The sequence below is a fragment of the Lithobates pipiens genome, unplaced genomic scaffold (assembly GCF_037356315.1).
Source record: "Lithobates pipiens isolate NorthernLeopardFrog02 unplaced genomic scaffold, aLitPip1_a1.2 Scaffold_3, whole genome shotgun sequence".
NCBI lineage: Eukaryota > Metazoa > Chordata > Amphibia > Anura > Ranidae > Lithobates > Lithobates pipiens.
Genome location: NW_027507790.1, coordinates 59,416,156 through 59,430,313, shown reverse-complemented (window position 1 = coordinate 59,430,313; position 14,158 = coordinate 59,416,156). Strand labels below are relative to the sequence as shown.

The 14,158-nt window shown below is 45.1% G+C and overlaps 1 protein-coding gene across 1 annotated transcript in view; it reads left to right on the top strand.

Annotated features, from left to right (window-relative positions):
- Positions 1 to 345: 345 nt before the first annotated feature.
- The window catches only part of BTBD18 (BTB domain containing 18), a 98,574-nt gene continuing 84,761 nt past the window's right edge, over positions 346 to 14,158 (top strand). Inside the window, exon 1 of the mRNA XM_077463281.1 lies at positions 346 to 408. Within this exon, the coding sequence (XP_077319407.1) occupies positions 346 to 408 (63 nt within the window). The remainder of the gene's footprint in view (positions 409 to 14,158) is intronic.

The window sequence follows — 14,158 nt, the reverse complement described above, 5'->3', positions numbered from 1 at the left end:
GAGGCTCAGGCAAAATGTCCTTAAAAAGTAGCAGAGGCTTATTGGGCAAACCAGAAAAAAAAGACTGACCTGTAAGAAATGTCACCCCCGCATCCCTGAGTGCAGATGGAGGTCGGGGGCTCCTATTCAGCTCCGAGTGTGGAGCTAGGAGGTACATGTCCGGCCGTCTCATACCCCCAGCAGCGTGTAGCACTCACAGTGCAAACCACGCTGGGTATTGGGAACGGCGAAGGGGGCGTATACTTCCGGGTTTCCAGGCACGAATCATGAAGAGGAGTCAGGCCTGGGCTGGAGAGGAGCCGCATATGCTGTAGAGACAGCGGAGGCTCCGGTGGTGACACCAGCATGTTGGATGCAGAAGGAAGGGACCAGACTGCTCCAGCAGAGACCAGCTCCAGCCATATTAAGGTAAGGGGAACCTAGGGTGGAACTCCACTGGCCTAACCCACCCCCCCTTTTCTCCATGTACCCTTAAGGGGGCGGGGGGGTGGGAAAGGTCCCTCCGGTGTCAGAGGGTGGTTCATGGGGCCCCTGGTGAGGTAAGCCCACATGAAAGGCGCTGTGCATCTGCAATTTTGCAGGGAAGGTTATGGTAGGGTTAATGTGGGGTTTTCTTTGTATTTGAGAAAACGGATAAAACCAGGCCCTCTCACAACTCAAAAAGGAGGTGCCCTTCTTGTAAAAACACACTTAAAGGTTCCTGGGGGGTGTAAGGAATGTATTAATAAACTAGTGCAAGAACATTTCACTGAGCAGGGCAGTGATTTAGCAGCATCTGTCAAAGAACTATCCAGTACCTTTTGAATCATTTAAAACCTTCTTTGAAGGGTTTCAGATCCCACAGCTGCAGACTGCTCCTCCTTCCGTACAACCAGCACTACCAAAGATACAAGCACTCCCTCCACTAGTGCAAATTCTTCAGTAGCCCCTAGGGAGGAGGCAGAAGATGAGCCTGACAGCACAGCGTCTGGCTCCCAGGAATCGGAGGGTGAGGCACTGGAAAGGGGTTCCAGAAAACTATCCCTAATACGAACTCTCACTTTATCCCTACATGATCAAATGTATGAGGTTCTAGGGGAACAGGAAGAGAAGAATTTTCCTGTTCATGAGGTCCTAATAGAGGCAATTAAAAAGGAATGTCAGGAACCAGAAAGAAAAGCATTCTTTTCTAAAGCTTTAAAGAGACGGTTTCCCGATTTTCAGATGATGAATCATCGGTATGGAACAAAACCCCAAAACTAGATGCGGCCTTCTCACAAGTTTCTAGGCACACGGATCTAGCTTTTGAGGATATGGGGGGTCTTATCTGAAGCAATGGATAAGAGGATGGACTCTATTAAAGTCATGGGACTCCACAGTGGGAAGCCTAAAGCCAGCAATGGTGGTCATGGTGGTGGCCAGAAATGTAGAGTGTTGGTTGAACCAGATTTCAAGCGCATATCGAGGAAGGAACTGCACAGGAGCAGATTTTATCCTCTTTTTCCCCACTCTGCTACGAGGCATTGCGTACATCGCAGATGCATCGGCAGAGCTGGTACGCATGGCAGCCAGATCCTTGGCACTAGCCAACTGCATTAGCAACTTGCATTTCCGGCCACTGCAGATGTTCCTATTAAAAATATGGGATCACAGTAGGAGTGGCTGGAAACGCAGGTATTAATACCAGAAAAGGTAATAAAAAGACCCTATGGTGGTGAAGAGCAGAAAATATAAACAAAGGACAGCTATGGATCCTACCCATTTCCCGAATCCTAACCACAGACGAAAGTGGCATAGGGTGGGGAGCACATTTAGACTCCCTGATAGTACAAGGGACTGGGGGGGGGGGGGCGGAAGGGAAGAGGAGGAAGAGGACGAGGTTGTCCAACTGGAAGGAGTTGAAGGCAGTATGTTTTACGCTTCAGACCTTCCAGAAAGAGTTGAGAGGACATGTACAGATCAGATCAGACAACTCCTTGGTAATCGCCTATATAAGCAAACGGGGGAACCAGAAGCGGAGCTCTGTGGTCTTTAGCAGAATAAATCTTGAAATGGGGGAGAGAAAAACATACTCTCCTTTTCGGCAGTCCACTTAAAAGGGGATTTAAACAAAGTGGCAGATTTCCTCAGCAGGAAGAAATTAAGAGAAGATTGGATTCTAAAAAGAGTTATTTGACCAGATTACACAAAAATGGGGAATACCTCAGGTAGCATTATTTGCTTCGAAGGAAAGCAGGAAAGTTTGAGCATTCTTCTGTCTGAGAAGAGAGGATGGAGCGCTCGGAGTAGATGTGTTAGCACAGAAGTGGGAATTCAGCAGATTGTATGCCTTTCCCCCACCAGTGCTACTTCCAGCAGTAATAAGAAAATTGCATACAGAGAACACATCACTAATTCTCATATCACCTCACTAGCCCAGGAGACCGTGGTTCTCTATGCTCAAAGAATTTGCCATAGAGCCCCCTTGGTTGCTACCAGTTCAGGAGGATCTACTGTCCCCAGCTAGAAAGGTGGAAATTAGCCGACTGGTATCTGAGGAGCAGCTGCTAAAAGCAAAAGGGTTCTCAAGCCATTTAATAGATACACTGCTGAAAAGCAGGAAGGTTGAGACACTTAATATCTACCAAAGAGTATGGAAATGTTTTAGCAGATTGTGCACAGAGTGGTGTAGACAAAGGACTAAGTCTCAATACTTTAAAGAGTCAAGTGTCAGCACTGTCGGTTTACCATGAAAGAAGTTTAGCTTCAAATCCATGGATAATCGGACTCTTTAAATCTGTGAGCAGACAGAGGCCAACACAGAGTACAGCCTTTCCAAAGTGGGACCTGTCGTTAGTGTTGCAAACTATGACAGCAGACCCCTTTGAACCATTAAAGGATTGCAGCCTGAAGATGCTGACGCTTAAAGCAATCTTTTTGGTAGCAATTACTAAAGCCAAAAGGGTCTGCGAGATAGAAGCTCTATCAATCACCCCTTTTGCCAGATTTTCCCGGACCGCATAGTCTTTAACCAATTAAGCCCCGGACCAGACAGAGGTCTTTTTACAATTTTGCACTGCTTTAAGTGGTAATTGCGCGGTCATGCAATGTTGTACCCAAACAAAATTTGCGTCCTTTTCTTCCCACAAATAGAGCTTTCTTTTGATGGTATTTGATTGCCTTTGCGATATAAATGGAAAAAGACCGAAAATTTTGAGGGAAAAAAATATATTTTCTACTTTTTGTTATAAGAAAAATCTAATAAACTCAATTTTAGTCATACATTTAGGGCAAAATGTATTCAGCCACATGTCTTTAGTAAAAAAAAATGTCAATAAGCGTATATTTATTGGTTTGCGCAAAAGTTATAGCGTCTACAAACTAGAGTACATTTTCTGGAATTTACACAGCTTTTAATTTGACTGCCTATCTCATTTCTTGAAGTGCTAAAATGGCTGGGCAGTACAACCCCCCCCCCCCCCCCAAATGACCCCATTTTGGAAAGTAGACACCCCAAGGAAATTGCTGAGGGGCATGTTGAGCCCATTGAATATTTTTTTTGTCCCAAGGGATTGAATAATGACAAAAAAATAAAAAATGTACAATAAGTTGTCACTAAATGATATATTGCTCACACATGCCATGGTTATATGTGGAATTGCACCCCAAAATATATTCTGCTACTTCTCCCGAGTACGGGGCTACCACATGTGTGGGACTTTTTGGGAGCCTAGCCACGTACGGCACCCCGAAAACCAATCACCACCTTCAGGATTTCTAAGGGTGAAAATTTTTAATTTCATGCCTCACTACCTATCACAGTTTCGAAGGCCATAAAATGCCAAAATGGCACAAAACCCCCAAAATTACCCCATTTTGGAAAGTAGACACCCCAAGCTATTTGCTGAGAGGCATGTTTAGTCCATGGAATATTCTATATTTTGCCACAAGTTGCGGGAATATTACAAACTTTTTTTTTTTTTGCTCAAAGTTGTCACTAAATGAAATATTGCTCACACATCCTATGAGCATATGTGAAATTACACCCCAAAATACATTCTGCTGCTTCTCCTGAGTACGGGGATACCACATGTGTGGGACTTTTTGGGAGCCTAGCCACGTACGGGACCCCGAAATCCAAGCACCGCCTTCAGGATTTCTAAGGGCATTCATTTTTTTATTTCACTCCTCACTACCTATCGCAGTTTTGAAGGCAATAAAATGCCAAGATGGCACAAAACCCCCCCCCAAATGACCCCATTTTGTAAAGTAGACACCCCAAGCTATTTGCTGAGGGGCATGTTGAGCCCATTGAATATTTTATATTTTGCCACAAGTTACGGGAATATTACAAACTTTATTTATTTTTTTGCTCAAAGTTGTCACTAAATTATACATTGCTGTACACATGCCATGGTTATATGTGAAATTGCACCCCAAAATACATTCTGCTGCTTCTCCTGAGTACAGGGATACCACATATGTGGGACTTTTTGGGAGCCTAGCCACGTACGGGACCCCGAAATCCAAGCACCGCCTTCAGGATTTCTAAGGGCATTCATTTTTTATTTCACTCCTCACTACCTATCAGTTTTAAAGGCCATAAAATGCCAAAATAGCACAAACCCCACCCAAATGACCCCATTTTGGAAAGTAGACACCCCAAGCTATTTGCTGAGAGTCATGTTGGCTGAACGAAAAAAAGAGATTGATCGGTGGGTATGCCCACCATTAGAATACCTCCCTTCATCCACCCACTTCTAATGATGGGCATACATGCACCATTTATATATGCTGAAGCATGGAGGCATCCTCCCACAAAAAAGTTATGCCATGTACACACGGTCGAACTTTTCCATGGGCAAGCCCTCCGTCGGAATTTCGACTGTATGTACGCGGCATTAGGAGCCAAATTGCTCCTCTGCCCCATGCTTCAGCATATATGCTCTTTTTTTTAACTGTAGTGGTGAAATCACCTCCTACAGTGTTGGAGTCACAGCTTTATGTATCGTGGGGGCAAACGCTGTTGCTGTCAAGATAAATAAATCTGCGCTGCAACTGAATGGCGTACCTGCTAAGCAAATTATGGTTAACGTTAAAACAAAGTAACATTACAGTATAACAGTAAAACATTACCATACCTGCAAAGCAAATAAAAAAAAAAAAACAGTAAAAAATAAATCATTTTTTAGCACAACCTGTGCCTAAAATATATTATATATGCCAAAGCATGGGGGCATCCTCCCGCAATAAAGTTATGCCGCGTACACATGGTCGAACTTCTCCACAGGCAAGCCCTCCGTCGGAATTTCGACTGTATATACGCGGCATTAGGAGCAAAATCGCTCCTCCTTCCCTGCTGCCCCATGCTTTGGCACATATGCTCTTTTTTTTTTTTTTTTTTTTTTTTTTTAACTGTGCTGATGAAATCACCTCCTACAGCACTGGAGTCACGGCTTTATGTATCGTGGGAGCAAACGCTATTGCTGTCAAGGTAAATAAATCCGTGCTGCAGCTGAATGGCGTACCTGGAAACAAAAAAAAAAAAAAGGTTAACAATAAAACACAGTAAACAGTAAAGTATAAAAAATTAGAGAGAAGAGAGAGAGAACAATAAGACAACTATTTTTGGTTTTTATATCTTTTTTGGTTTTTATAATAAAAAATAGATATCTATCTATATCATTTTTTTTTAACTGTAACGGTTCGGGCATCTTGGGAGACCCTGTGTTAGTGTGCCTAGCCTGTGAAATGCTGTACCCTACGCTAATACTTCACTAGTGAATGGTAGCTTTCAAAACATTCACCAAGGCAAAGACCAGGATTACCAGGACAGCGTGGACAATAACAACGGGTGTCACTCCTATATCTGCGCTTGGTACAGACACGACATCTTCGTTGGGTAGGGGTACTCGGGAGGGCATAAGGAAAATGCCTCTCCTGCAGCCGGCTTACTGCATTTGGTTGGGAATGGTGAGGTGCAGAACCGTCTGGATACAGAAGGTCTGTGACAACCTCTCTCTGGAAAAAAAGAAAGGTTAAAGTCCCGCCTGAAGCTTTGTATAGCACATAAGCATTCAGCAAAGCCAATTGAAATAAGTAAACAGACACTTTTTTGTACCAGCGTCTGGCCTTACGGGCATCTAGATACGGCACCAGCAACTGGTCATTGAGGTCCACCCCTCCCATATTTTTGCTATATTAGTGGACACAGGGGTTTCTCCACAATACCAGTCGCCGTATGAATTTGGACCGTTGTGTCTGCATGAAGGGAGGTAAGAGCGAAAACATTCTTATTATCCCTCCACAGCGAGCAAATTATTACACCGCAAGCAGGCTCTCTCCCCCAGCCTAAGATGGGAAACTACAAGCCGCTGGGGAAAGCCCCGGCGATTAGGTCGCACGGTGCCACATGCTCCAACTGATGATCAAACAAATGACTAAACAGTGGCACGCTCGTGTAATAATTGTCCACGTACAAGTGGTACCCCTTTCCGAACAAGGGTGACACCAAGTTCCACACTATCTTGCCAGCGCTTCCTATGTAGTCAGGGCAGTTCTCTGGCTCTACGTAACTATCTTTACCCTCATAAACCATAAAGCTCCATGTATAGCCTGTGGCCCTGTCACAGAACTTATAGAGCTTGACCCCGTATCTGGTACGCTTGTTGGGAAGGTATTGTTTGAATGACAAGCAACCAGAAAACTTAATCAGGGACTCATCAATGCAGACAACTTGATGGGGAGTAAACAAGTCTGCAAAACGTTGGTTGAAGTGGTTTATGAGGGGCCGAATTTTGTAGAGGCGATCATATTCAGGGTCTTCACGAGGACGACAAAGTTCATTGTCACTGAAGTGCATGAACCGCAAGATCTGCTCGTATAGTTTCCTGGACATGGAGTTAGAGAACACGGGCATGTGGTCAGTCGGATGCGTGGACCAATAAGCCTGCAACGTCATGAATTTGTGTGCCCATGTTGAGGGAAAGGCCCAGAAAGGTCTTAAATTCGGAAACCGTAACTGGTTTCCAATCTCTGGCAAGGGAAGGCAACTGGCGATTAGCGGCAATGTGTTGACCAGCATATAAATTAGTTTGGTCCACGATATATCTATAGAGATCTTCTGTGAAATAGAGCGAATAAAAATCAAGTGGCGTAAAATCAGCTGTATCCACCTGAATACCGGGTTGGCCAGTGAATGGGGAAAGTACTGGTGCTGCAGAAGTGGTGGGCACCCAATCAAGATTGGCAAATTCTGTAGGAAGGGCACTATGGGAACTGCCTTTGTCGTCTTCTTGGTGGCAGCGGGACACTACTTGTGCTTGCCACCTCGCCAGCTCAAACTGCACTTATGGGACTCGCCACGTCACCACGTGATACTGCAGTGCTGGATGTACGTCCAAGGTGTACTAGGCCACTGGTGCTTGCCAGTTCACCAGAAGGATGAGCGGCTCTAGTACTTCTCTGCTCCATACGAGGGACTTGCGTTTCTTGCACCTCAACAACATCAGAAGATCGGGGTCTGGTACACCTGACGTTAGCTCTGACGACGAAGAGGAGGTCCCTGCTATCTGTCATGGAGCCACTGTCCTCTACAGGATCGTATTCTGAGCCTGAATCTGACATATCGGTGACTTCCTCTTCACTATCTGTCATGCTCAGAAACGTGTAGGCCTCTTCACTAGTGTACCTTCGCTTTGCCATTTTGGTCTCTAAATTTAGGGGTACACTAGTGAGACTCACAGGTAAAAAAGCACCTAGGCTGTCAGTGACTGTATAAAACGCTACCAAAAAAAAACTGTTAGCGATCGCAGGCATCAGGCCTGACTCTGCGAACGCTGCAGCTATGTGTGTTGTGTTTTGTAAGTGACAGTGATCGATCGATACTGGACTTGGGTGGGCTGGGCTGGGTGGAGGGGCAAAACGCAGGTGCTAGCAGGTATCTGGATTGATCCCGCTAACAATGCGTTTTTTTGGAACCCTAAAATGCTGGGGACGCTATTGATATTGATCTGTTCAAATTCTATACCACTAAGGGAGGTGTATGCTTTGTGCGTTGGTGTTAGCGGTACTGGCACTAACCTAGTGCTGCCTGGGGCGACGCAGACCCTAAAACCTAATTGATATCACCCGCCGGGTGATCAGGGGGTTAAACCTTTATTGGGTAATAAATGGCGGGTGCCCTGATGCTATAAAAAGCGAACTACCTAACCAGCGTCACCCGTAACACTTGTACGGTGATCATTGGTGAAAGGGTTAACTAGGGGCAATCAGGGGGTTAAAACCTTTATTAGGTATTATATGGGGGTACCTGACGCTATATAAAAACCTGACGGGGAACCTAAATAACTAACTGGCTAACCAGCATCACCAGTGACACTTATACAGTGATCGCTGGTGAAAGGGTTAACTCTAGGGGCAATCAGGGGGTTAAAACCTTTATTAGGTTATATATGGGGGTACCCAACACTATAAAAAGCTGGCGGTGAACCTAAAAAATAACTAGCTTCCTAGCGGCACCAGTGACACTAATGCAGCGATCAGAAAAACGATTGCTTAGTGACACTGGTAAAAGGGGGTGAAAGGGTTAACTGGGGCACAATCAAGGGGTTAAATCTTTATTAGGGGGGGTAGGGGGCTACCCTGGACCTAAAGGGGCCTAACACTAACTGCCCTGACACTTTTTACAGTCAAAACTGACACTAAATGCAGTGATCAGTAAATAAATGATCACTGCAATCAGTGACACTGTGACTGCGGTGAAAAGTGTACCTATGTGTCAGCGGACTGTTGGTGCACTTACTTGGATGTCTTCTCTCATCGCCGTCCGGTCAAAAAGACCGCCACGAGGAGAGTGACATCACTTCCTCCCGGAAGCTTCTCATTCGCCAGGAGCGATCGAGAGGGGATGGCCAGAAACCAACGGCCATCCCCTCACCCCGGATCGCTCCTGAAGCGAAACGGACTGCTGCAGCCAGCGGGAGGGAAACCGGTACGTGCTTGTGCCTGTTGGTGCCATTGTGCCGACGTATATTTACATGCGGCGATCCTTAACTGGTTAAAATGGACCTGGGATTTCTGCCGAAAGTAGCCTCATTTTCAATTAGACAGGTTTTTTTTTTTTCTGGAGCTAGGCAAGGGCATAAAGCTTCAAGAGGCACAATAGCCTGATGGCTAAGAGAAACCATAAAACAGGCTTACAAGGTAGGAGGCATGCAGATCCCGGAGGGAATCGGGGCACACTCCACGAGGTCAGTGGCAGCGTCACAGGCGGAAAGAGCTGGAGCAACGCCGGAGCAAAATTGTAAAGCGGCAACATGGTCCAGCTTTACCACTTTTGTAAAACGCTATAGAATGGACCTATGTTCAGCTAAAGATCAGACCTTTGGACGCAAGGTCTTGCAAGCTGTGGTCCCGCCCTAGGGGTAAGTGCTTAGTTATCCTCTCAGATGGCTGTCCTGAAAGACGATTAGGGGAAAAACAAAGTTATTTACTGGTAACGTTCTTTCCCGGAGTCTTTCGGGACAGCCGGGTACCCACCCAGATGTATATCAAAACATAAAGATTTCCTTACAGGAAATGTGATATAATTATGTGTATCATATGTTCTTATGTCTCCCCAGTGGACTGTAGGTGCTCTTTAACCACTTGCAGACCGGACCATTTTGCTGGTCAAAGACCAGACCACTTTTTACGATTCGGCACTGCGTCGCTTTAACTGACAATTGCACGGTCGTGCGACGTGGCTCCCAAACAAAATTGACATCCTTTTTTTTTCTCACAAATATAGCTTTCTTTTGGTGGTATTTGATCACCCCTGCGGTTTTTATTTTTTGCGCTATAAACAAAAATAGAGCGACAATTTTGAAAAAAAACGCATTATTTTTTACTTTTTGTTATAATAAATATCCCCCAAAAATATATAAAAAAATATTTTTTCCCTCAGTTTAGGCCGATACGTATTCTTCTTCTACATATTTTTGGTAAAAAAAATCGCAATAAGCGATTATTGATTGGTTTGCGCAAAAGTTATAGCGTTTACAAAATAGGGATAGTTTTATAGCATTTTTATTAATAATTTTTTATTATTTTTTTTTTTTTTACTAGTAATGGCGGCGATCTGCGATTTTTTTTTTTATTTTTATTTTTTTATTTTTTATTGTGACTGCGACATTGTGGGGGACCCATCGGACATTTTTGACACATTTTTGGGACCATTGTCATTTATACAGTAATCACTGCTATATAAATGCAGTGATTCCTGTGTAAATGACACTGGCAGTGAAAGGGTTAACCAGTGGGTGGCAGTGTAGGGGTTAAGTGTTCCTAGGGGTGTGTTACTAACTGTGGGGGGGGTTGGACTTTCATTTAGTGTACACTGATCTCTGCTCCAATCACATGGAGCAGAGATCAGCGTCACTAGTTGCTAGGCAGAATGGAGAAATGTTGTTTATACAGCATTTCCTCCATTCGGCCGCTCCGTGAGACGATCGCGGGGATGCCCGCGGCGATCGAGTCCGCGGGTCCCGCGACCGGACTCGCGGGGGTCCCGACCAGCGCGGGAGCGCGCCGCCGGCGGCGCGCTCACGATGGCACGGTGGCATCGAATATTGGACTACCTGTACGCCAATATGCCTGCCCGTGCCATTCTGTCGACGTACATCGTCGTGCGCTGGTCGGGAAGTGGTTAAAGAACTGAGGAGCCAGCAGAGGAGGAGGAAATTTATGGAAGGCTGGCGCAGGTGTTTTCTACAGAGGGGAGGGGCCAAGGTCTCTCAAGTGACTGTCCTGAAAGACTTCGGGAAAGAATGTTACCAGTAAGTAACTTCGTTTTTTTTTTTTTTTTTTTTTTTTTAAGTTATACAAATTGCATTTTTTTTTTTTCAAAGGCACCTGCAGAGCATTGCACCCACGATCAGCAGATTGTGGGTGCAATCTCAGGCTCCTGCAGGCACTCATGCTAGCGGTCTGCCTGTAGCTTGTACAGCTCAGTTACCTGAGAGAATGAAGAATCCATTAACTGCCAGAGCGCTCACCAGCTCCCTCAAGCCATCAGCCGCAATGACTGATGGTACCTGTAGGCAACCTTCAGACTGGATTCACATTGAAGCATGGAGCCGCTCACAGCAAGGGTTTGGTGCCTCCCCATTCGCAGTTTCAGGTCAGATTTTTGGCTGAATTCAGATCTGAAATAGATCAAAAGATGCACAGGACTTCTGTGCAAATCGCACTGGAGGCGCAGCGGACATTTGTGATTTGGCTCCATTGAGAGCCAGTTACAGAATCTCCTGACATATCCTCCATACCCTTTTATTAGCTTTGTTGCACTTCTTTGTACTTCTAGTACATACTTCCTGAGTTCTGTTGCCCAGAACTGAACGGCATACTCTAGGTGCAGCTGGACCAGAGTCTTGTAGAACGGGAGAATTATCTTTTTATCTCTGGAATTAATCCCCTTTTTAATGCATGCCAATATTCTGTTTGCTTTGTTAGCAGCAGCTTGGCATTGCATGACATTGCTGAGCCTATCATCTACCAGGACCCCCGGGTCCTTTTCCATCCTAGATTCCCCCAGAGGTCCCCCCCCCCACTGTATAGATTGCATTCATATTTTTACCACCCAAATGTATTATTTTAAATTTTTTCTACGTTGAACCTCATTTGCCATGTAGTTGCCCACCCCATTAATTTGGTCAGATCTTTTTGCAAGGTTTCCACATCCTGCAGAGAAGTTATTGCCCTGCTTAGCTTGGTATCGTCCGCAAATACAGAGATTGAACTGTTTATCCCATCCTCTAGGTCATTTAGGAACAAATTTTAAATAGGATTGGTCCCAGCACAGAACCCTGGGGGACCCCACTCCCCACCCCTGACTGTTCCGAGTACTCCCCATTTATCACCACCCTCTGAACTCACCCTTGTAGCCAGTTTTCAATCCATGTACTCACCCTATAGTCCATGCCAACGAACCTTTTTTTTGTGCAGTAAACCTTTATGGGGAACTGTGTCAAATGCTTTTCCAAAATCCAGATACACCACGTCTACGGGCCTTCCTTTTTCTAGATGGCAGCTCACCTACTCATGGAAGGTTAATAGATTGGTTAGGCAAGAACAATTCTTCATGAATCCATGCGGATTACTGCTAAGTATACCGTTCTCATTACTAAAATCGTGTGTGCGTGTGTGCGTGTGTGCGTGTGTGCGTGTGTGCGTGTGTGCGTGTGTGTGTGTATATAGTCCCTTATCATCCCCTCCAAGAGTTTACATACTATTGATGTTAGGCTAACTTGTCTGTAATTCCCAGGGATGTATTCTGGGCCCTTTTTAAATATTGGTGTTACATTGGTGCTATTGGCTTTTCTCCAATCATCTGGTACCATTCCAGTCAGTAAAAATTAGGGACAATGGTCTAGCAATTAGGCCCCTTTCACACATGCGGATGATGTGTCCGTATTTCATCCATCCGTTTGCGGATGAAATACGGACATCCATTCATCCCTATGGGATAGCGGGTGTCTGCGGATGAGCATCCGCAGACACCCGCTATTGTCCGCCTCCGCAAATGTCCGATTCTGCAGACGGAGGAAAATCCTATTTTTCTGTCCGTCTGCAGAGCGGATCGGATGAACACGGACACACGGTCCGTGCTCGTCCGATCCCCATAGAGGAGAGCGGAGAGCTGACAGGGCGGTCCCCGCACAGTGTGCGGAGACCGCCCTGTCCGCAGCCAGCTCAGCGGGGACAACGGAGCGATCCCCGCTGAGCGAGCGGATCATCACGGGGCGGATCTTTACTGATCCGCCCCGTGTGAAAGGGGCCTTACTTGACTGAGTTCCCTAAGTAACCTCCGGTGCAAGCCATCTGGTCCCGATGATTTATTAATGTTAAGTTTCCCAAGTCCAATTTTAATTCTGTCCTCTGTTTACCATGGAGGTGCTTCCTATGATGTCATGAGGCTAAACACTGCAGTTTTGGTTACTGAAGCCCCTCGATTCCCTCGTGAAGACTGAGGAGTAGAATAAATTAAATACCTTCACTATTTCCCCTTCCTTTGTAACCAGATGTCCTTCCTTATTCTTTATGGGGCCAATATGGTCTGTCTTCCTTTTGTACTATTTACATATGTAAAGAATTTCTTGATTTTTTTTTTTTTTTTTTTTTTTGCTCTCCTCCCGCTATATGTCTTTCATGTTCTATCTTAGCCATCTTTATTGCACCCTTACATTTCTTGTTGCCTTCTTTATAAAGTCTAAATGCTGATGATGATCCCTGAACCTTGTATTTTTTGAAGGCCTTCTCCTTTGCTTTTATATGCATTTTTACATTGGAGTTAAGCCATCCAGGACTTTTGTTCGCTCTTTTAAATGTATTACCCAATGGGATGCATTGGCTAATGCTCTTAAAGCAAACCAATCTCTCCTCCGTGTTTTGTTCCTAAGATTTTATCCCAGTTTATGCCTTCTAGCAAGGTTTGTAGTTTAGGGAAGTTGGCTCTCTTGAAATTCAATGTCTTTGTATTCCCCTTATGTTTCCTATTTGTGTGATTTATGCTGAAGCCAATTGACCTGTGATCGCTGTTACCTAAGTTGCCCCGCTTTTCCACATCCGTGATCAGGTCTGTATTGTTGGTAATCAGTAGATCCAGTAACGCTTTATTTCTAGTTGGCTGCATCTACCATCTGACCCATAAAATTGTCCTGCAAGACATTTAGGAACTGGCGAGCCTTAGGTGAATGTGTGGTTCCCTCCGCCCAGTCTATGTCTGGATAATTAAAATCCCCCATTATGTTAATACTTCCCATCCTTACTGCTAATCTAAATTTTGATAGATCTGTCTCCCCTTCCTCCCTCAGGTGTTAGGGAGCCTAAAGCATACTCCCATTATTTTCCCCTTAGCGTCATCCCTTTGGAGCTCTACCCATAAGGATTCCACCTCCTCCCTAGCTCCCTTAGTGGTGTCATCTCTCACATTCACTTGTACATTGTTCTTGATATATAGGCATACCCCTCCCCCTTTTTTTTACCCTCTCTATCCTTGCGATAAAGGGTATACCCTTGAATGGTTGCCAGCCAATCACGAGAGCTGTTGAACCAGGTCTCTGAAATTCCCAAAACATCTAAATCCTCCTCGTACCACAGTATCTCTATTTCACCCATCTTGTCCGCCAGGCTCCTGGCATTGGTGAACATGCCATGTAGT